General features: G+C 36.8%; 1 protein-coding gene across 1 annotated transcript in view; it reads right to left on the reverse strand.

The window, feature by feature from the left end:
- The window catches only part of LOC150083332 (death-associated protein kinase 1-like), a 574,715-nt gene extending 549,419 nt beyond the window's left edge, over positions 1-25,296 (reverse strand). The window contains exons 1-3 of the mRNA XM_090377188.1: positions 25,055-25,296; positions 14,174-14,395; positions 6,203-6,341 (exon numbers count right to left, since the gene is read on the reverse strand). Of these exons, the coding sequence (XP_090233314.1) occupies positions 6,203-6,341; positions 14,174-14,395; positions 25,055-25,116 (423 nt within the window). The 5' untranslated portion in view covers positions 25,117-25,296. The remainder of the gene's footprint in view (positions 1-6,202; positions 6,342-14,173; positions 14,396-25,054) is intronic.
- Positions 25,297-25,510: the final 214 nt, after the last annotated feature.

A 25,510-nucleotide genomic window follows, 5' to 3' on the forward strand; every position in this document is an offset into this window, starting at 1 on the left:
GAGGAAGACGTTGGTCTGTAGAGACAGCCAACAATCAAGAAGGCGATCCAAATGAAAACAACTTCACATGCTATATCAGATTGATTAGAATGTGGAAAGGAAGAGTATCAAATATGATAATGAACATAAATTGCTACCTCACCTCCTCTGGAATCAGATCCATGTGAGTGAAAGGGAATATAGTTTGGCAATTGGTCTGATCTGAGGTTTCCTCATGATCTGAGGAAAACCATGTTGCTGAAAAACCACGAGATCTGGACAAACGTTTCATTCAGTAAGTTCTGCTAGGATCTCATCATGACGGATGTTTGACCAAGCTGTGAGCATTACTACAAAGAGCACAGGAAGAGAAGTTGTTTGGGTTTATTGTAGGAAGTAGAGATAGCCAGGGAAGATTATCATTAAGACTGTCTTGATTTGCTTGAAGGAACAATGTGGTAGATTTTTCAAATTCAGACTTCTGTTTCAGCAGCAAATGCAGTATCATCACATCAAGAGCTGGTATAGCACACCTGTGAGATTTCGATACTAACTCATCACATGAATAGGAAGTCTTCTATAGATCATGGCACCAAGAGGCCAATAGCAAGCTTTGCTAGAAGATCATTGCTTTTACTTGCATCTATTAACAAAAGGATGCTACAGGTGTTGTTCCTAGCACTGAGTTTCACTTCCTTATTGCAATCGTAATTCAGTCCTGATTTTGTGGAAAGTCTTGTTTTAGGTATTGCTCAAACTGTTGTATTGGTAGAAGTTCCAACAACCATAGGAGGCTGTTGTAGTCTGCCAGGTCACAATGTGTCGGTCTGACTCCACAGGTGGTAGATACGTCTTGTTGAACTAAAGAACTAATATTTTTGAGAAGTGGATTTAAGTTCTAATATTTGTCCTTTGGTTTCCAAGGAAATGTCTCTTTGAAAAAGTATTAACTGGAGGATGACATTGGCTAAGTAATAGTGGCCTTTTTGAAAGGACCTTACCCCAGTATCATTGGATCTCTGACAGAGCGATCACAGGATTTACCTGGAAGACCAAATGAATTTCTATTAGCTATGACTATGTCTGTTAAGTCAGACATCTTTCGAAATAATACATCATTTTGTTGATGCAGATACTCAACTTCTTTCCTATGTTTTTGAGGTATGCCTAATAAAGAATCAAGCAGGGATTTGTGATCATTGGAAATTTTAACTATTGTATAAAAAACTGAATTGTTTGTGAAAAGAATAACTGCTTGTAGGTAACAATTTTAGGTTGGAGATTCCTGTCGGGGGAGAGGGGTACATCAGTTGGGAATTCCCTTAGAGGGGGGGATTTCATGCTTTCCACTTCACTGAATGTGCAAGCTCTTGATCTTCTAATGCACTGTGTTTTAGAGATCCTGTGGTACCTGCGATTTGCTCATACAGAAGAAGTACACTCTTGAAGGTGCCTGAGGCACTGCTGCAACTCAGTTTCAATTTGGTTTTATGTTTTTTTTTTTTTATTTTGTTTACCATGCATGTGGTCTGCACAACATGGCTCTTTCTATGAATCAACTGAAGACCGAGACTTTTTTTTTTTTTTTTTAACTGGTTGTAGTGAAGTCCAGATATTATATGCAATACACAAGCATACATTTAAGAAATTCCTTGCACCTATCCAACAGATATGAGTGACAATTTCAACTTGTGGAACCATTCTAAAAGAAGTTAATCACTATGCATCAGAGACTGTACAGTATCTGATTAATTCTGTACAGTGGGATCAACTGATGATGTTACCAACAGCAAATTCTAAGTGGGAAGCATTCAAGGAATTAATCGTGGAAGCTACAAAAAGTTTCATACCTATTAAGAAATATTGTTCAAGGTTTAGGCCTAAATGGTTATCAAATGAACTAATGAGACTCGTGACAGAGAATAAAAATGAATGGGATGCATATAAATTATCAGGCGACACAGAAGCCTATGGCAGATATAAGCTAGTCTGTAATCAAGTCACAAAAGTTAGGCAGGCAAAGGCAGATTATGAGAAATCTTTGGCAAAAGATCCAAAGAAAAATAGCAAGGATTTCTTTACTTATATAAACTCTAAAAGGAAGGGGATGAATCTAATTGGTCCACTTGATATCGATGATTCTGCTCAGATAGCAAACAAACTGAATGAGTATTTTGCATCTACATTCACACATGAGGAGTTAAGATTTGAAAATGTCAGAAGGTTATCAAATTGTAGAAGGGTGCTTAATGATTTTGTAATAACTGAGAGCAAAGTGGAGGAGAAATTGTTGAAGTTAAACATAAGAAAGGCACCTGGGATGGATGGGATCTATCCAGTTATATTAAAGGAGGTGGCAAAAGAAGTAAGCAAACCTTTAGCCATAATTATGAGAGTATCCTTGGACTCAGGGGAAGTCCCCATGGACTAGAAATGTGCAAATGTATCCCCAATTCACAAAGGAGGATCGAAGGGTGACACGAGTAATTACAGACCAGTTAGTTTAACTTCTGTTCCGGGTAAAATAATGGAGTCGCTGGTTAAAGATGCATTGCAGGATCATCTAGACAAGACTGCAGCAATAATTAAGACACAGCATAGGTTTGCTAAGGGAAAGTCTTGTCTGACAAATTTGATTGCATACTATGATGTGGTTACAAAGGAACTGGATGCAAAAAATAATTTTGATATCATATACTTGGATTTCAGGAAAGCTTTTGACACTGTTGCGCATGGAAGACTACTGTACAAATTGGAGCAGAATGGTATTAAGGGTAAATTGCTACAATGGATAAAAGGATGGTTGAGTGGGAGAAGACAGAGTGGTAATCAATGGGTGCTGCTCTTCATGGACTAATGTTATTAGTGGAGTCCCACAGGGTTTGGTGTTGGGTCCACTGTTGTTTTGTATATTTATCAATGATATTGATGAAGGTATATCAGGCTTAGTGTCGAAGTTTGCAGATGATACAAAGGTTGGCAGGGTTGTTAATGACATTAATGGCAGTGTGCTACTGCAACAGGATCTAGATAATTTGGGCAGATAGGCTAAGAAGTGGCAACTGAAGTTTAACCTTGATAAATGCAAAGTACTGCATATGGGTAGAAGTAACCCCAGAGAAACGTACCAACTGTGTGGTACTACACTTAAGGTGGTAGAAAATGAAAAAGACGTGGGAGTAATTGTGCAGTCAGATATGAAGTTTTCTGAGAAATGCAGACAGGCTGCCAGGGCAGGTCATGGGGTTTTGTCAATGATATATAGGAATTTTGCTAGCAGGGAAAAGGAGGTGATTGTTCCTCTGTATAAGGCAATAGTCAGGCCACGCCTTGAGTACTGTGTACAGGTCTGGAGGCCTCATTTTAGGAAGGATGTAGATTTGCTTGATAGTGTACAGAGAAGGGCAATAAGATTGGTGAGGGGAATGAAGGGATCCTCTTACCAAGAGAGGCTTAAGTTCTGCAAATTGCAGTGGCTGGAGACTAGGCACCTGCGAGGTGATCTGATTGAGGTGTATAAGGCCTTGAATGGGATGAGCACGCTGAATTCTGATGGGATTCCTCCACTTGTTCAGATTACAAACCTAAGGGGGCATAAATTCAAATTAAGGAAAGACATTTAGAATAGATGTGCGGAAATTTGCCTTTAGCCAGCGGATGGTTAATTGCTGGAACAAACTTCCATCTGTTTTTTTTTTTTTTTATTTTGCCTGATGCTACACAAGCTCATACGCTTGCTTTCTTGCATCTCATGCCACTACTACTACTACTTATGAAGATAAGTTTTTTTTTCCTATTTTAGATTATGTCAAGAATAAATACAATTAACCAATGAAATAAAATAGATAGCTTTTCTAAGATCATGTGATAAAACAAAGTTGATTGTTTAAAAAAGAAAGAACTAAAGTTTTTATGACTGCCGCAACTCTTCTTCAAAAATTAATTTCAAAGCAAATTGTGGTAAATCACAGCAAATTTCTAGGTGTTCGCACTAAATGACTTTGTGATAACAAAAATGAAACTGGAAGAAAAATTGTTGATGCTGAACATAAAAAAAAAACACTTGGGGTGGATGAGATCTATCCAATCATGTTAAGGAAGGCAGTAGAACTGAAGTAAGCAAACCCTTAGCCATAATTATGAGAACATCTTTGAATTCAGGGCAGGTCCCTGTGGAGTAGAGATATGCAAACATATCCTCAATTCACAAAAGGGGATCAAAGGATGACATGAATAATTACAGACCTGTTGGCTTAACATCTGTTCCAGGGAAAATGGAGTCGCTGATTAAAGAAGTAACGCACGATCATCTGGACAGGAATACGATTACAGTGCAATCACAGCATGGATCTGTTAAGGGATGGTCTTGTCTAACCAATCTGATAGGTTACTATGATGCAGTGACCAAGGAACTGGATGCAAAAAAATAATTTTGATAACCTATACTTGGATTTCGTGAAGGCTATTGATACTGTTGCACATAAAGGACTGCTGTATAAACTGGAGCAAAGTGGCATTAAGGGCAAGTTATTGCTATGGATAAAGGGATGGTTAAGTAGAAGAAGGCAGAGAGTGGTTATCAATGGGCACTGCTCTTTGTGGACTAATGTTATCAATGGAATTCCCCAAGGGTTCAGTGCATTGTTGTTTTCACTACTTATCAATGATATTGATGAAGGAATATCAGGCTTAATATCAAAGTTTCCAGATGATACAAAGGTTGGCAGGGTGGCTAACAACAGTAATGAGCGTGAACTATTGCTGAACAATGGTAGTTGAAGTTTAACATTGACAAATGCAAGGTACTGCATATGGGTAGCAGTAATCCCAGAGTAACTTATCAAACTGTGGAAAATGAAAAAGACCTATGAGTGGGTAACAGCACAGTCAGATATGAAATTCTCCAAGCAGTGCAGACATTCTGCCAGGACAGCTCATGGGGTTTTGTCAATGATATACAGAAAAACTTTGGATTCAATGATATACAGATCTGGAGATCTCACTTTAGGAAAGATGTAGAGTTGCTGAAACAGGTACAATGAAGAGCAACTGGATCGGTGAAAGGAACAAAATGGTGCTCTTACCTAGAAAGGCTTCAGTTCTATAAATTGTAGCATCGGTGGACTAGGCACCTGTGAGGTGATCTGACTGAGATATTTAAAACCTTGAATGGATTAAGTAAGGTGAATGTAAATGGCATTCTTCCTCTTGCTAAGAACTATATACATGAGGGGGCATAAATTTAAGTTAAGGAAGGATGGTTGCAGGATAGACATGTGGAAGTCTGTCTTCAGCTAGCAGGTGGGTGATTGTTAGAACAGGCTTCCATCTGTTGCCTTGGAAGTGGATAGTTTGGATAAATTCAAGGAAGAGCTACACAAATTCTTGGAGGGAATAGATGGGTGAAGTGTATAGGTGGTTTTTTTTTTTTTTTTTTTTTTGGCCTAAGCTATACAAGCTTGCTTTCTTGCATCATTTTCCACTACTACTACATGTAACTATGGGAAGTGAGAAATGTGTTTTTTTTGTTTTTTTTGGATCCAGCAAAAACCATTTGGTTTCCTTTCACAGTATTTTTTTTTTTTTTTTGATTTGGTAGTTGTTGGCGCATCGGCTTCTGTGGCCATATTGCACCTCCCAAGGTTTTTGCAGTACTTTGATCCAAGCCCGAGGCGGGAATCGAACCCGCGACCTTTGGGTTGCCGGGCAGGTACTTTACCCACTCGGCTAGCCCGGTCGGCCTTTCACAGTAGGGCCAACTTATGCAGAACTGTGATTTAGATTTTATATTAAGATAAAAAAAAAAAAACAGTATTTTCTCATACTAAAATTTCTTCAATCGGTTATTAGATTACGAATTAAGTGTATTCCCACTCCTTATTCAAGGTTCCAACATACTTATGTTTCGAAGTGCAGACCTTATTTTACGCGGCTACTACCCAACTTCCAACTCTTTAACAAATTAAAGTAAAGCTCCAAGGATGAAGATTCACCAATGTCAAAGATTTTAAACTGGCAATAATGAACACTTTATACTCAAATATGAAAAGTCCAAAAGTTCCCCAAAAGTGACTTCAGGACTGGTAAAAAACATTCGGCCAAAATCAGAAAAGTTTATAGTAATGAAGGGGAATACTTTAAGGGAGGCTTTGTGTAAATTCACATTATTCTATCATATTAGGTGCAATAGTACCACTTTTTGAAACTCATATTGTATCCCCACCTTGAGATCAAGATGAGCAATTCCTTTCTCATGTAGATGCTCTAGACCATACAAGATTTGCATTATAAAAGCAGATGCCTCTTCTTCACTCAGCCATTCTTTCTGTGAAATATATTCAAATAGCTCTCCTCCTTTGACTCTGAAATTAATAAAAAATGTATTAATTTTTTATTTTTAAAATTAAATGAAGATAATGGTTACTGAAGATGTTTTCACATTTCTGAGATCATACAAAATCAAATCACCTGCTGCTATATATATACACACACATACACATCCCCTTATTTTTATTTAAAATTAAATAACTAAGTATACTGAAGTTCTAACTATTCGGGCTAATGCTGTGTAATGAAAACAAGTAATGAATATGGTCTCATATACCATGCACAAGCTAACCACCCCACTTTTTAAGACATGAGAAATAAAAAAATAATAATAAATTTTAAAAAAGTGAATTTATTTTCTACTAGTTATTTTTTCCAATAACTATGAGAGATAATAACATGTCTTTAACACTCATGTTTAGCAGCATATACATACATATTTATACCTAATACCTTTTTTATATTCACTAATAAATGGCACTAAACTTAGAAATAATCTCAAGCTGTACAAAGTTTATTAGTTAGTTTGTTAGTTATTTGGTTTTTAGGAGCATTAGCAACTAAGGCCATATTGCTCCGGGGATATGCGGTGGTCATTCCCTGACCTTTCCACATCCTCCGTATTTGGTGGTCATGGGCTCGAATCCCAGTCTAATCAAGAAGCGTGTGCTACGCACTGCTGCTCCTGCCCACCTGGCTACGGAGGCGCCACCTGTACAAAGTGGGTTAAGCAACTTCTGTGATAGGTAAGGATAAATAATAAATGAACAGATTCCTTTGTGCAAAAAAGAGTCTGCAGGCTATAAGATGGGAGCTTGTTTAGAAGAAGAAGACTTTCATATCATTAGAAAGCGTGTGAGCAACTGCTTGAGATTCACCAAATTTTTTCGTCAAATTTGTCCAAAGGTGAATAACATAAAGCAATATACCAACAGTGGAGTGAGACTGACGAATTCCATATTGGCAATCATTGATCAGATGAAAAGCTCAGATAGTGATCAACCTTTGCCCCTGGCAGACATGGATATGTCTGCCAGGGGCAAAGGTTGATGACATTGTAGAGCAGATATCTTTTAAGGGCACAAAGAGTGATATTGTTGTATACGTTGGCACTAATGATATTAAGAGTAGGGGACCGGCAGAATTACTTAACAAGTACAGGTCAATGTTGAAAAAAAAGCCGTGAGTTAGGGTTTAATTTGAAAGTGTCTGCAATTCTCAGTATATGATGAGAGCCTTGTCGATCAATTCGGCCCTGAAGACTGTGCAAGGCTCAAGGGTTAGAATTTTTCTAAGCCTGGTCTGTGCTTGTTAGGAGGAGAGACTGCTTCTACAGGGATGAGATACACTTAAACAGAATGGGTGCAAGAATATTTGCTCATGCTATCGAGGCAGAGTTAGGTGGGTCAGAAAACCACTAACTTGGGGGGGGGGAATACACAGACCAATAGATTAACAGTAGATGCTGGCAGAGGTGAAAGTGATTCTTGCACTGTTTCTATTGAAATGAGCAGTAGCCTGGAAAACAAGGTGCAGGGGATTCCAGAAACTGCTGAGAGTCATTTCAGAACAAGTAAATACATGGGCTGTGTTAAGGTAGATAAGAATAGGAACAGATGCATGTATACTTGTGTGTACACCAATGCTAGGAGTTTGGTAAATAAATTTGATGAATTTAAGGTGTTGGTCAAAAATTTGAATGCAGATATTGTTGGAATAAAAGAGATGTGGTGTCACATCTCTTTTATTCCAACAATCTTCAGCCAGTCGACAAGGCTTGACAGTGCAGTGTCGAGTCAGTTTGAATACATAAGCACTGGGAAAGCAAAATTGACAGTAGGAGTGTGTTATAGGCCTAATGACTCTGATGAGCATAATGAGCAATTGTGCAGAGAAATAGAGTGGGCCAGTAAATCAGAGTGTCTTATAATGGAAGATTTTAATTTCCCAGATATTGGCTGGAATTTGTGGGTTGGACACTCACACACTAGCAAGGCTTTCGTGGATTTATTGGATGATTCCTTTCTACAGCAGCATGTTCAGAAGGCAACTAGAGGGAGTAATACTCTTGATCTGATTATCAGTAGTGCAATAAGAATCTGCAGATGAGGGAACCACTAGGTGGCAGTGATCACAGTGTGCTGAAGTGAGATTTACTCAAAGAGGTAACTACCATCAAGGGTAAAGGGAAGGGTTTCTGCTTTCATAAAGGCGACTACAGTGGTCTGAGACAGTATATAAATTCTATACAGTGGGAGCAACTGATGATGTTACCAACAGCAAATTCAAAATGGGAAGCATTCAAAGAATTAATCTTGGAAGTTACTAGGCTTTTCATAACAACTAAGAAATATTGTTCAAGATTTATCAATTAAGAAATATTGTTCAAGATTTACTGTTCCTAAATGAATGTCAGATGAACTAATTAGACATGTGGCAGAGAATAAAAATGCATGGGATACATATTTACTGTTCCTAAATGAATGTCAGATGAACTAATTAGACATGTGGCAGAGAATAAAAATGCATGGGATACATATAAATTAACAGGTGGCACAAAAGCTTATGATAGATATAAGATGGTCTGTAACCAAGTCACAAAGGCGGTTAGGCAGGCAAAAGCAGATTACGAGAAATCTTTGGCAAACAATGCAAAGAAAAACAGCAAAGAGTTCTTTACTTATGCAAACTCTAGAAGGAAGGGGATGAATCAGATTGGTCCAATGGATATTGGACCAATCTGATATTGGACCAAACTGTTGATAATCCTGCTCAGGTGGTTAACAAACTAAATGGGTATTTTGCATCTACATTCACCCAACGGGCTTGAACCCCGGTCTAATCAAGAAGCGTGTGATACGCACTGCTACTCTTGCCCACCTGGCTACGGAGGCGCCTCGCCATTCCATGGACTGCTTTTTACTTTCAGGGTCGAAATGGTGTATCCAACTTTCATCCTGAGCGATTATTAGACGAGAGAAAAAGTCTTCATTTTTTTGGCACAGGGCTAACAAATCTTGTGATTTCTGTTGTCAATCAGCTTTCTGGAAACCAGTCAATAATCTGGGAATTCATCTTGCACTCAATTTCTGTAAATGGGGTTGGTCATGTAGGACTGTTTCAACAGAGTCCACACTAATCTCCTGAGAGAATTCATGCACAGATATCCGGCAATCTTCCATGATTAACGACTCCACTTTTCTGATTGTGCTATCATCAATGGCTGAATGGGCTCAGATTCTACCGATGTCTGACCACACCTAAACTGTCTATGCCAGTGCTTCACAATGCCATAGGATGGTGCTTCATCCTTATATACAGCAGTCATCTCCTCGTGGATTTCTTTAGGAAATTTCCCCTTCAAGAACAGATACCGGATTACAGCTCTGGCTTAAACTTTATCCATGATGCTACTTCGTCACACATTCAGCTCTGTAAGAGAAAAACAAATTAAGACACAGGGCTGAAATTTTACACCTTTAGCACAGAGATATGTATGATGCTACACGTAAAATATTATGACTCTGCGATATGTGGAATAGGCGAGGGCGACTATATTGAACCACCCTTGTACCTTCATTGGTATCATTAATAAATACAGAAAACAACAATGCACCCAGCACCAAACCCCAGGAGACCCCACTGATAACATTAGTCCATGAAGACTAGAGTCCATTGATAACTCTGTCTTCTCCCACTCAACTGTCCCTTTATCCATAGTAGTAACTTGCCCTTAATGCCACACTGCTCCTATTTGTACAGTTCATATTTATGTAATATTAAGTAAGTAAGAGTTTTTGTATTTAGCGATATACTATTTAACTTCTATTAAAATAAAGTTTAAGAAATATACAAATTATAATATTAGCATGAAATACATAAGAGAAGTAGATGGGGGAGGGAAGATGTGTGCCAGATAAAGACTGGATGAGACAGTGTGCCAAAAATCAAAAAAAAAGTTGGAAACCACTGCACTAGAATATGTAAATTTGTTTTCATTCCCACCAGTATTCTGCTTCCCATATTATTGCTATTATATCTAAAACATCTGAAATGCTACCATACTTCCAAATGTTATTTAAGCATCTGAGTTTGCCTCTACATGCCTCTCAAAACAAATCTAATTTAAAAATATGCCATTAAAATTCTGGCCTGAGACATATCCCCACCACCTCTACCATTATTTCTTAAGGGGAAATTTCTTATCTAACACAATTGTAATACAGTACTTTTTCAGGAATGCATTTATCATATTTATCAGATTTACTGCACTAAAGGCGTCTCCGTAGGTGAGTGGTCAGGAGTGGGAATGCAATAGTACATGCTCTTTGAGTAAATGGGCTTCAAGCCCGACTGCTAAATACAGTCGATCTGCCAACCCATGCTGGACTAGAGTGGCAGATGATGGTCCATTTCTCTCAACATGAACTGTTAGGAGGTTTCCATCCTGAGTGAATTGAAAATGGCTGCGGGTTTCTTTTTTTTTTTTTCCCCTTTTTTACTGTACTAATATTAACCATATAACTTCAAAATAATTACTTTATTTGGCTTGTCACTCTTATTTCAAAATCAAGATAAGACATTTTCAGACTGCTGCGGACAAGTATTAGCTTACAAGTTTTGACACAAGCTTCAACATAAGGAGAGAAATAAATTATAAGCACACAATTTTTAGTACAGGAACTCCCCAACTTACTTAATACTCGACTTTACGTAAGTTTTTGCTGGCCGGTGCAAACTTAAAAAAAAAAACCTGGAAACGTATTTTGCATCCCACAGGAATAAATGGAGGTATCATGAAAATATTATAATGTGAACCCAATAACACATTGTGTGTTTTTTTTTTTTTTTGTTTAGTAATTCGTTCCAAGTCGTTGGAAGTTGAAAATTTCGCTATATTACTAAGCTATTTATCTCTCTAAAAGGTCATATTTATGTTGGAAATTGCACTTTCATCGTTATCAAATGTTCCCATTATAAGGATCAATTTTTCTAAAGCACGTTTCTGGAGGTCGCGACCAAAAAACAATAAAAACAATTTGCACTTTCCAGTTTATTGGGCTTTTCTGTTAGTGCAGCTAATTATAAATTAGTAAACTCGATCTTATTGCATTTGCAATAATACCGATAACTGCAATTGTGTGGGTTTTTATGCTATTATGGTGAAATGTGTTCCCCTTCACTGAAATCTTCAATCATATAAAAAACAAATTTTCAGAAACTTCTCTTCATTCCTATTTACATATTACAATGATGAAAGGAAAGCGACCAACAAAGAGTGAAAGTGGTGGTAGTGCCAGGAAGTGAAACAAAATTGATTTAGAAATGAAGATGAAAATGATTAAGAAGTACGAAGCAAGACAAAGTTTGTCATCTACTGCAAGGGAATTAGGTCTAACTGCTTCAACAGTGAATACTATTTTAGAGAACAGTGTGTGTATAAAAGAACATGTCAAAGGATCAGCGCACTTAAGATCAACAGTGATCACAAAACAGCATTTGGGTGCTATATCAAAAATGGAACAGCTGTTAATAATGTGGATGGAAAATCAGATTCAGAAGCGAGTGTCCGTGAGTCTAATGACCATTCAAGCAAAAGCAACAAGTATTTATAAAGATATTAAGGATAAGTACAGCGAACCCCAACCCAAGTTCGTGGCAAGCAACGGGTGGTTTAATAGGTTCAAGCATTATGCTGGTTTCCACAACATGCGGTGAAGTTGCCAGTGCCAATTCTGCAGCTGCAGAGAAATCTTGTGATGTGTTGGAAAAAATTATTGATGAAGACAGCTATTCAACACAGCAAATTTTTAACATTGACGAGACTGCTCTGTATTGGAAAAAAATGCCAGATCGAACATACATTGCCAAAGAGGAAAATACAATGCCAGGTATCAAGGCATCAAAAGATAGTGCTACAATCTTGCTTGAGGCTAATGCAACAGGAGATTACAGATTAAAACCACTGCTTTTGTACCATTCTGGAAATCCTCATGCATTTAAGGGCATCAATAAAGCCACCCTACCCGTGCATTTCTGTATGAACCAGAGAGCACGGATAACAATATCTCTCTTTGAGGACTGATTTAAATGTTGCTTCATTCCCGAGATTGAAAATTATTGTAAAGACAACAACAACATTCCTTTCAAGATTTTGCTTCTATTAGATAATGCTCCTGGATATCCTACGCATCTAGATAATTTCAATTTTAACGCGAGAGTCATATTTCTACCGCTAAACACGACTTCACTCATCCAACCTATAGATCAGGGTGTTATTTTGAATTAAAAAGCATACTATTTATGCACAACATTTACTCAGGCATTGTCTGCAGTAGATGGTTAGAAAAATCTTACGTTGAGACTTTTGGAAATCTTACAATATTTACCACACCATCTTAAACTTTAATAAGGCCTGGGCAGAAATTACTAAAAGTTGTTTAAATGGCGCAAGGAAGAAAATATGCCCAAGGCACATAAAAGGCTTCGAAGGATTTGAAAAAGACAAATCATATGAAGAGATTACAGATAAGATTGTAAAGGTTGCAGAGCTACTTCAGTTGGAGGTTGATGCCAAAGACGAGGAGTTAATAGAGGAAGAAGAGAAGGAATTATCTAATGAAGAACTTATTGACTTGCAGGAAGCGATAGTGAAAGAAGAAAATGCTGACGAAGCTCAAGATGAACCAAATGAGGAGTCGAGATGTCATCACCAGAGAGAGATGGCAATGGCATTTCGTGAAACTGCATCAGCAATGGCGAGGTTAGAGAATTTGAATCCTGCTGACAGTGTACGATTTTTAAAAGTTAACAGAGGGGTGAATGATATGCTTGCTTGCTACAAATAAATCTATGATGAAAAGAAAAAAAGCCACTGTCCAGTCATCCGTTAATATGTTCTTTCGTAAGGTTGAGCAGCCAACCCCTTCTAAATCTCCACAGCCCTCATCCTCTGGAATACTTATCAGCATAAGATATTGATTCTGGTAACAATGCTCGAGAGGTAAAACTTACTGACATTATGCCTGTCTCCTCTCTTTTTTTGTAATTTTATAATATTTTTAAATTGCATGCTTTTCTAATTTTTCCTGCGCATGAGAAAAAAATTGAATAAATACAATAAATAATTCTACAGGGTGGCCACTGAAAGACTGAAGGGTTTGAAAAAGTCATAACTTGTTCATTTTTAATCTTTTTTATAGGTTATAGAGCATCCCTTGGAGATTAAAATGGCTACATATGATGTCCAGCAACGAGTAAAACTCGTTGGGTTTTTCTATTCCAGTGAAAGATCAATTATTGAAACTCAGAGAAAATACTGGCAACATTTTAAAGTTCTCCTAGCGATAACATGATTCGGAACTTAATCGCCCAGTTTGAAAGAACTGGATCAGTCGGCGATCTTCAGGGAAAAGGTCCTAAGCGCACTGTGCACACTGACGCAGCGGTGGAAGCTGTATGGCAGAGTGTCCTTGAGGATCCATCTGCCTCTACCCGTCATCGCTCTGCTCAACTAGGCATCGCCAGAACATTGCTTCAGAAGATTCTTAAAGGGTGGTCAGTCTTTCAGTGGCCACATTTTAACCTCCAAGGGATGCTCTATAACCTGTAAAAAAAGCAAATAAAAAAGATTAAAAATGAACAAGTTATGACTTTTTCAACCCCTTCACTCTTTCAATGGCCACCCTATATTTACATGTTCATCGAACATTTCTTTTTTGATTCAATCAATTTAGCGAGCACAGTTGCGAGTGCTGCACAAGCATGTGGGAAATTGACTTACGTAGCATTCCGCAGAACGCAACCCTTACGTAAGTTGGGGAGTTCCTGTATATAATATTTTTTCAAATCGCATAACAAAACTTACAATTCCAAAACCAATATTACTTGAAGACCATTATCAAAAATATCATGCAAAGTAACAACATTTTCATGATTCATCTCCTGTAAAACTGATACTTCACGACAAATATCATCCAAAGGAACGCCACGCCGACTGCCTACTGTTCGCTGCTTTCGGATAAACTTGGCAGCATATTCTACTCCAGTTGTTTTTTCCACACATCTTTTCACAACTGCAAATTGACCACTGAAAAAAAAAAAAAAAAAATTCCACTTCATTTATCTGGTGTAAAGTGCAAAATTAATATTTTGAAATAAAAATTAGGTATTACTATAAAAAATAATGATTAACATTAGAAAACATGTAAAATTTATTAACTCTGAATTCAAAGACAATGAGATTAGATTAATGGATGTGAAGAGCAAACAGAAATTAATATAATTTTAAGCACAGAATTTTGTGAAATGCCTTTTAGTGTTTTCAAAACACTTTCAAACTTTCCCAACCTCTAAATCTGTTATTAAATCCTAACGGCAACAGACATTCCTACATAAACATGATGAAACAAATTTAAGAATTTAATTAATTAACATTAATTTAATTTTGGCTAAAAATCTTTGTTTTATGACTTAATTTTATTATTATTATTTATTATTATTTTTTTCCCCATTTCAGTTATCTTGAAATTACAGGGAAAAGATTAAGGGCCTATAGCTCATTTTGTTCCTAGTTCAGACGTACAAGTAAATATGCTTTAACCCCCTCTCTCCAATATTGCACTGGGCATGACATCATAAAATTCTACTTCCAGTCCAATGTCGCATCCAGCATGCCCATCAACATTTCCAATTACAGAATTTGTTTTCCAACTGAATTGGAGCAATACTGTACTACTATCTACTTACATTTCATATAAACAATCTGAAAAGTTAAATCCATGTTTAACTATGTTTATGTTCAATTATTAAGTGCATACAGCATGGTTTTTTTAGTGCTCTTTCAGTCAGATGTTGTTGGCACCAAGAACATCAGCATTTCCGATTATGAAATTTGTTTTTCCGCTCTACTGACTCAATTATTGTACTGCCATCTATTTATACCTCATATAAAGAATCTAAAAAACTAAATCTATGTTTATATTCAAATGTTAACAGCAGAGGACAGTGGTTTATTTATATTTTTTGTAATGAAATCCGAATGATTCAACTGCCGCAACCAATTATGGTTGCGGCAACCAACTGCCGCATTTCCAATTATGAAATTGTTTTCCCAGTGTACTGCCAATTATTTATATTCAGATAAACAATTTGAAAAACTAAATTGATATTTATATTTAATAGTTAACAGCAGACTGTGGTTTTTTTACTGTCTTCAAGTGAAATGTGGAAACTGTTGCAACTATTGGTGTTTCTGATTACGAAATCAGTTTTTCCCACCGTACTGCCATCCATTTACACTTCGTATAAATGATCTGAAAAACTAAATGGATATTTATATTCAATTGTTAACTGCAGATTATGTTTTTTTTTCAGTGTGGAAATCTCAAAGTGAATTATATTCTGTGTTAGAGAGAAGCATTTAGACAAGCCATCAAGATCTAGTAAAGGGCCTTTCTGCTGGCAAAATTGAGAAATTGTTAGACCTTTCTGAAGAAACTGAAGGGACAAAAAAGGAAACTTTTACAAATAAGACAGTTTCCGACTGTTCCATATGGCGTAACTGGGTTTAGGTTTCACTAAATAAACTAAAGGAGACTGAGTTATTATCAACGTGGGACTAAATGAAATAAACTGATATCAAGAAATATTGGTCTGAAGAATGGACAGATAGAATTAAATTTTTCAAGAATGTATTTATTTTATTATTATTAGCTATATGGTGCAAGGCAGCCTGAGGCTTATGCTGCACCTGCCAAAAAAAATTTTTTGAATTACCCTGAGAGAGAGAAGAGAGAGAGAGAGAAAGAGAGAGAGAGAAGAAGAGTAGAAGGGAATCACCAAGAAAGAAGATATCCAGCCAGCTCAGGACCCTGGGTGTGCCAAGCCCATACTCACCAGATGTGAGCCCCTGGGGTTAGCAGGAAGAGATTTGCACAGATATTTTTGATATTGTATTTCTGCCTACCCATACAAGGAAAAGGAAGATTTCAAAGTAGGGCTCTAAAGTAAAAAACATTGTCAATTATCCAAAAGAAATATTTGTGAATATTTCGACTATATTTCATGCCAGTCATCCTCAGTGTTATAAAAACATGGAATAAAGGATTGGCAATGGCAGGGTAGTGATGCATGATGTCTTCTGTTAACCACTAAACTGTAATCTTTGCTGCTAGCCTAGCTGAAACTCTTAGACCTCCTTAGATCAAAAGGAGAGTAGCACTGCAGGGTTGGCGTTTGAGAATATTGTCATATATCTACCTGTACTGTTCAACAGTACCAGCTATGGAGAGACAGGGTGGGTTGACACCAAGTTTTATTGTGGCTGTCCCTGAAATGGCAAGCCAGTCTGGGAGAAATTCCGAAAACAACTCGGCCAAGGCCTTGATCATATACAGGCAGTTCCTGCTTTACAAGTTTCCATTGCGAGTTCTTTTTTCATTAATTGAAATTCATTCATTAATTGAAGTTCATTAATTGCAATAAATAAATGCTAAACATTCATAAATACAGCATTTTAAACGACGCATGTATCTATATAATACATTACTGTACTACTATGCATGTGTTTGTTTGTTCAGGAAGATAAGACGGGAAGTTCAACTCTTAAAGAATTTTGGAAAGAATTCCATATTTTAGATGCAATTGAAATAACAAAATGAGCTTGGGACAAAATTACAGAGAAGAGCACGAAGTGTGTTTGGAATAAACTCTGTCACCAGTTTATTGATAACTTTGAAGGATTTAAATAACCAGCAGAGATCGTACAAAATTAAACAAGTGGTTGCAAATATTGCTAACCAATTGCAGCTTGAGCTTTCTACAACTAACGTCACTAATCTGCTTCAATAACACAATGGAGAGCTCACAAATGAAAACCTCATTAAAATGGAAAATTGTGAAGAAGCTGAGGAAGAAAGTTTAACAGCTGAAACTCCTGTTCGTTCCTTCGCTCTCAAGGGGGCTTGATGAAGCTTTTCGACACAGAAAAGGCAATTGAGATTTGAGTCACAAGATTCAAATTTCAAGCACACTAGAAAAGTTGCTACAGATTTTTAAAAAAATGCTTATACGTGCTATCGTGAAATTTATAAAGAAAAGAGAAGACTCTTAGAAACAAACAATTCTTGAAGCATTTCTGAAGAAAACGAAACCAATGAATACCCAGCCAACAATGATTGATGAACCATCAACGAGTGTGCATTTAGTCGATGATGATGAAGAATACTGTAAACATTCTTTAACATTTGTATGACACATATATTTAGCATTTGTGTGACATATTTCTATGAATAATTTCTTTATTATTATAATGTGCTTGATTTTCAAGGTTATGCTTTCATTTCTTTGGAAAAATAAATCATTGGTTAAGCATACACTATTGTTTTGTTGACTTTTATTTAATATTACTATGGTCAAATTTCATTCTTAAAAACGTAGCCCCTGTTTTTAAAATTACATCAATGGGAAATAAATTCCCGCTTTATGAAGGTGCACTAGGAACGAATTCACTTGTAAAGTCGGGAACTACCTGTATATGTTATCGGCAAAGTGTAGAATCAAGGCATTGTATAAAATACCTGGCAAAGTATAAAATAAACTTTTCTTTATCATCTTACAATACCATTATTAGGTGAATCACAGTTCTGACTTTTATGCAAAGGCATATTGAGGGGAAATACTGCTTCTCATGTCTCACTGTTAGTATAAAAAAAATGTTTATAACATATATATTATCAGGAGACACAGATGCCTACAGTAGATATAAGATAGTCTGTAATCAAGTCACGAAAGAGGTTTGGCAAGTAAAGGCAGATTATGAGAAATCTTTGGAAAAGGACACAAAGAAAAACCGTAAAGACTTCTTTACTTATGTAAACTCTAGAAGGAAGGGGATGAATCATATAGGTCCACTTGATATTGATGGTTCGATTGTTGATGATATTGCTCATGTAGCTGACAACCTGAATGAGTATTTTGCAACTACATTCACACACGAGGAGTTAAGGGAGGAGAATGCCAGCAGTTTATCAAATTGTAACAGAGCGCTAAAGGATTTTGTAATAACTGAGAACAAAGTGGAGGAGAAATTGTTCAAGTTGAACATAAGAAAGGCACCTGGGGTGGAATGGGATCTATCCAGTTATATTAAAGGAGGCAGCAAAGGAAGTAAGCAAGCCCTTAGCCATGATTATAAGGGCACCCTTGGACTCAGGGGAGATCCCCACAGACTGGAGTTGTACAAATGCATCCCAAATTCACAAAGGGGGATCGAAAGGCGACACGAGTAATTACAGGCTTGTTAAATTAACTTCTGTTCCAGGAAAAATAATGGAGTCACTGGTTAAAGAAGCACTGCAGGAGCATTTAAACAAGACTGCAGTTATAATTCAGACACAGCATGGGTTTGTTAAGGGGAAGTCTTGTCTGATCAATTTGATTACATACTACGATGTGGTCACAAAGGAACTGGATGCAAAAAATAATTTTTATATCACATACTTCGATTTTAGGAAAGCTTTGATACTGTTGCACATGTAATACTACTGTACAAGTTGGAGCAGTATGGCACTAAGGGCAAGTTGTTGCTAGGGATAAAGGGAGGGCTGAGTGGGAGAAGACAGAGTGGTAATCAGTGCTGAACCTAGTTAAGGGCAGTCGTTCAAGACCGGGATTGTAGGGGTGGGTTGACACCCCCCCCCCCCCCGAATTCCGACCATATTTTAATTTTTTTAAATATAAAAAACTGGTTGTTTCTTAATATAATACTTTAATTATACAAAAAAAAAAATTCAGTATTGCAGTAAATTTATTTTATAATCAGATAAAAGAAATTAATTTTTACCTATTTTTATTATTTAAACCCAGTTCAAATGCAACAAAAACACAAAATAATGTAAATTCATATTTAAAACTGTTCACTTTGCTCTGAATGTAACGATATCACTTAGGAGATATTGCAACTGCATTAAATGAAATCAAGGAACAGGCCATAGGAAAATATGCAAAACTGTAGTCTGAAATACAAGGTTTGTTAACAGAAATTACTTCTTTTCAATTTATTATAAGTGTAGTTGTTTGGTATGAAATATTGTAAAGCCATGCAATATAGTACAATTGATACGAACACTGCAATTATATTGATAGAAGGTAGTAGAGGTAAGTGATACAAGAAAGGAAACATATGAGCTTAAGTAGCATCAGCCAAAAAAAAAAACCCCATAATTTGACACATCCATTCCCTCTAAAATTTTGTCCAGTTTCTCCTTGAATTTATTTGAGCTATCAAACTACCACATCAGATGGAAGTTTGTTCAAGCAATCAACTACCCGCTGGCTAAAGGAAAATTTCTACATCTCTATTCTAAAACTGACTTTCCTCAATTTCAATTTATGCCCCCAAAGGTTTGTAATCTGAGCAAGCAGATGAATCTCATCAGAATTCAGCATGCTCAACCCATTCAAGGTCTTATACACCTCAATCACATCACCTCACAGGTGCCTAGTCTACAGCTGCTGCAATTTACAAAACTTAAGCCTTTCTTGGTAAGAGGACCCATTCATTACCCTCACCAATCTTGTTCTGACAATTGCCTTATACAAAGCGATAATCATCTCCTTTTCTCTACTCGGGAAATTCCTGTATATCATTGACAATACCCCATGACCTGCTGTGGCAGCCTGTCTGCACTGCTCAGAAAACTTCATATCTGACTGCGTAATTACTCCCAGATCTTTTTCATTTTCTACCACTCTAAGTGTAGTACCACACAGTTGGTACATTTCTCTGAGGTTACTTCTACCCATATGTAGTACTTTGCATTTGTAAATGTTAAACTTCAATTGTCACTACTCAGCCCATCTGCTCAACTTTTCTAGATCCTGTTGCAGTAGCACACTGCCATTACTGTCATTAACAACCCTGCCAACCTTGGTATCATCTGCACACTTGGACATTGAACCACCCTTTTATCCATTGTAGCAACTTGCCCTTAATACAAAACTGCTCCAATTTGTACAATAGTCTTCCATGCGCAACAGTGTCAAAAGCTTTCCTGAAATCCAAATATATGATATCAAAATTATTTTTTGCATCCAGTCCCTTTGTAACCACATCATAATAACCTATCAAATTTGTCAGACAAGACTTTCCCTTAACAAACCCATGCTGTGTCTGAATTATTACTGCAGTCTTGTCTAGATGACCTTGCAATGCTTCTTTAACCAGTGACTCCATTATTTTACCCGGAACAGAAGTTAAACTAACAGGTCTGTAATTACTCATGTCACCCTTAGATCCCCCTTTTTTGAATTGGGGATACATTTGCAGATCTCCAGTCTGTGGGGACTTCCCCTGCATCCAAGGATGTTCTCATAATTATGGCTAAGGGTTTGCTTACTTCCTTTGCCACCTCCTTTAATATAACTGGATAGATCCCATCCATCCCAGGTGCCTTTCTTATGTTTAACTTCAACAATTTCTCCTCCACTTTGCTCTCAGTTATAACAAAATCATTTAGCTCCCTGTTAGAGTTTAATAAGATTCTATCCTTCACTTCCCTAAAGAATTCCTCATATGTGAATGTATATGCAAAATACTCATTCAGTTTGTCAGCTATCTGAGCAGGATCATCAAGAGTCGAACCATCGATATCAAGTGGACCAATCTGATTCATCCCCTTCCTTCTAGTTTATATAAGTAAAGAAGTCCTTGCTATTTTTCTTAGCATCTTTTGCCAAAGATTTCTTGTAATCTGCCTTCACTTGCCAACTCTCCTTTGTGACTTAGGTGCTCTTAGTCAAAAAACGAACTTAGAACATCAGGATTTGAATTGTGTATAGATAAAGCTACGGACATTGCAAATGAGTTGGAAGTACCATCAGTATTACCAGAAGTTAGTTTCTAGAAAAAAGTGCGAATTTACCTATGTAATTTCACCAGATGAACCCTCTATTGATGCAACCAAAAGGTTTGAAATGGAATTTTTTAATATAATGATCAATATAGCTATTGTTAGCTTACAAGAAAGACTTGATCAGATGAGATGAAAAGCTGAGGATATTTCATTCATTCTAAAATCAGAAAACCTAATGAATTTATTTGAAAGTGCATTAGAAATGAAATGCCAACACCTTGAAGAAATAGCGAAGACAGGAACAGCAGCATTGATGCCAAAGAGTTATGTCAAGGAATCCAATCTTTGCAGCATGTTATTAAAGAAAAAAAACTTAGTTGAATTATATCCCATCATTTCTCTTTGGTTATTATTAACAGTGCCAATTACGGTTGAATCTGGAGAGAGCAGTTTTTCAAGACTCAAAATGATTAAAACATATTCACAAGAACAATTGGCCAAGAAACAATTAATGGATTAGCCATTATGTCAATAGAACAAGATATACTAAAAGATATAAAAACACAGACATCATGGATAAATTCGTATCGAGTCCATATTGTAAATAATGGTGTGAAAAGTTTATATAAATAATGTACTAGTCGTTCAAGTTTAAATAAATAATTATGATTTGAATAATTTTTGGGTGTTTTATTTTTTTTTTATTTTCAATTTTATGAATTCCATCTTTAATTTTTGAGAGTGGGGCCCAAGATGAATATTTTGCCCAGGGTCGACAGAAGTCTAGGTACAGCCCTTTGCTGACTAATGTTATTAGTGTGTCCCCCAGTGGTCTGTCTTGAGCCCATTGCTATTTTCTGTATTTATCAATGTTTTTGATAGAGGTATATCAGGCTTAATGTCCAACTTTTCAGATGATACAAAGATTGGTACGGTTGTTAGCGACATTAAGGACAGTATGCTACTGCAACAGGATCTGGAAAAGTTGAGCTGATGGGTTGAGAGGTGGCAACTGAAGTTTAACATTGACAAATGCAAAATTCTGCATATGGGCAGCAGTAACCCCAGAGTGGCAAACCAACTGTGTGGTACTACATTCAAGGTAGTGGAGAATGAAAATAACTTGGGAAATTGTGCAGTCAGATATGAAGTTTTCTGAGCAGTGCAACAAGGCTGCAAGAGTAGCTCATGAGGTCTTGTCAATGATACATAGGAATTTTGCAAGCTGGGATAAGGTAATTGTCCCATTGTATAAGGCAATGGTCAGGCCACACCTTGAGTACTGCATACAGGTCTGGAGGCCTCATTTTAGAAAGATATAGAGCTGCAGGTACAAGTACAGAGAAGGGAAATGAGATTAGTGAGTGGAACAAAGGGTTGGTGTTACCAAGAAAGGCTTAAGTTCTGCAAATTGCTGAGTCTGGAGATGAGGCACCTGTGAGGTGTTCATTTTAAGAAAGATATAGAGATGAAAATAACCATTATGACTCTTACAAAAAAAAGGAACGTGCTCACCTAGTAAAACTGTTCTACCAGAATAATAATAATGCTAATGCAGCAAATATCTGAAACTTAAAGGTTTGCATAAAGAACCTTTGACATCACTGGGGCTTCGAAAACTAATAAAGAAATTTGAAGGACTGGGATGAGGTGTAATTCCAGGCAGGGGACAACCACATCCACTATCTCTGTTCTATCTGAACAGAGATAGTGGATGAAGTGATGGTTGCAATGGCCTCCAGGTCACAATGCGAAATGCTATCAGTCAGTAGTGCCAGAGGTGTGTCAAGAGACTTGAGCCTTCCTTGGTCTACTGTACATAAAGTGCTTCAAATAATTTTATACTGGTTCCTGTACAAGATTCACATAGTGCAAGAACTAAAGTCTTGTGATCAGCAACAACGAATAGACTTTGCTCTATGATTTCTGGCTCGTATGGAACTTGATGATACGTGGGCTCGAATGATCTTGTGGTCTGATGAGGCACATTTCACTCTTCATGGGGCTGTAAATGCCCAAACCTGCCAAATATGGTGAACTTCTCGTCCATCTGCTATGCATGAAAGACCACTACAAAGTCCATATGTTACAGTATGGTGTGGATCACAGCAGAGCTTATAATCGAACCATTTTTCTTTGAAAAGTCTACACCTCATGAGCCCGTAAAGCGTACAGTAACTAGTACACGGTACTGTGCTCTTCTAAGAGATCAGATTATTCCCGCTCTGCAAGAAAGGCAATGCTTGGATACCGTAGTGTTCATGCAAGATGGTGCACCGCTCCCCACATTGATCAACAAGTGAAGGAACTGCTCTGTTTAACATTCGGAAATGATCACATCATTTCTAGAAACTTTCCGCAATTCTGGCTAGCCCAATCACAGATCTCAATCCCTGTGATTCCTGGCTATGGGGACACCTGAAAGACAGTTGACCGTGGCAGCATACAGATGCTTGTCAATTGGAAAGCAAGCATTAAACAGCATGTAACCAACATCCCCAATGAGATGCTATGCGAAACTGTGTAGCACGCAATCCTCCATTTTCAGAATGTCATCTCAAGTGAAAAAAAAGCACATAGAACAATATCTGTAGATTTTTGAGTTCTGATATTAAAATCCTCTGTTAAGTATTCCATCTCATGTTTAGAGAGCCAATTTCCCCTGGTGGCAGAAATTCGAACTTTTTTTTTTTCTTCTACAAATCGCATCCCAATACCCTAAATGACAAACGCACTGATTTTCACAGTCCTATCTCTAACTGTTTTGACACTAGGGTCTCCTGAATAGGTAAACATTTTATAACCATCTGGATCGATTACAATAACCAAATTCAGATGAGCAGTCCCAAAAAAATTTAAAAAAAAAAAAAAAAAAATGTTCTTTGCAAATCAATTTCAAGCATTATCTCAAATTTGAAATACTTCACTTAATTAAAATATTAGAAATGCTAATACAGGCATAAGTAAATTTCAGCTAAGCACCAAACAAACATGTTACCCCAAAATTACTCGGAGAACTCAAGAAACACTCGGTATATTACATATGAAAAATTTTTTGAGAGGTACTGAAGAATAAGGTTGTATTCGTGCTGTTTTCAAGACTAACCAGCACTTATTCAACCACGTTTAAAAAAAATAAAATAAAAATAATAAAATAAAATTATCAATCCTAAAATCCTAATGGTGTTCGGTTCAATGCGATCACTGTCCCCCTAAATTACCTTGTGTACAACAAAACTCAGCTGCTATATAAATACATGTGCTTCTAACATCGCTTTCTCCCCCAGCAAGTGAGAATAGTTCAGTCCCAGATACCACAGTTCTTGTAGAATGACAAGTGTAAACCAGCATTCAGATATTCTTTGTTAAGGACGGCACAGTTCAGTTAATACAACTAACGATGGATAGTTACAGAATCATCTTTTGGAAAATATTCTTGAGAATAATCTATTTTCGAAGAATTATCTATACCCACATCACTTAACCTAACTTAAAAGAATAACATCAGCACTTACTGTACAAAATTAAAAGCAGATGAATATTTACATGAAAAAAAAAAAAAAGTAGATAAATAATTCACAAAATACTCTGGCTACACCAAAATTATAATTCTGATTTACAAAAAATAATTTAACTAGAATTTTAACTCCTGTAAATAAGACATAACATTACTGCTCACAACATTAGGCTCCGTGATGTGCATTAAATTTAATGCACATTACGGGGATGGACGCCAATAATCCAATCGACAGCAAAGCCAAGGCCAAAGAACTCTACGTAAATGTCACATAAACATTACGTATAGACTTAAACTATGTAATTTCAGGTTCTGTTTATCACGAAGTATAAGTCACTTGCAAACGAATGAAATATTTCCATTTCATGCAGCTTACCTGCCTATCTCTTCGAAGACCTCATAATAATCATTAAAAGGTGACTGCTTAAATCGAATCATTTTCAGGTTTGCGCCAAAACCACATTTTGGTACTTACTAACCATTTTCTAAAGAAAGTCCGTCAATAACTTTGAAACATTAACTAATAATAGAAGTGCAAAAGGTAATGCAGAAAACTCTTTTACAATCATCTTCTCGGTTAACATAACACAGCGCCCCTATCAATGAACAAAGCAAATACGTTAACAGCTGACACCGAGTCTAGCACATGGTCAAGAAAACACTGGGCACACTACATAAAATAAACAAGCAAGTCCTAAGGAATCCGACTATGGACGCGAATACTGAATACAACATCAGTGACTTCATATCGTAAGTACGCCTGGTTTCGCCACTAATGTAGTACCAAGCGGTGAGACTGCATTCTATTAATAAAAATAACCGTGCCTAAAAA

Source organism: Mastigoproctus giganteus, chromosome 7, assembly GCF_048544385.1.
Source record: "Mastigoproctus giganteus isolate SK-2022 chromosome 7, ASM4854438v1, whole genome shotgun sequence".
NCBI classification, from domain to species: domain Eukaryota; kingdom Metazoa; phylum Arthropoda; class Arachnida; order Uropygi; family Thelyphonidae; genus Mastigoproctus; species Mastigoproctus giganteus.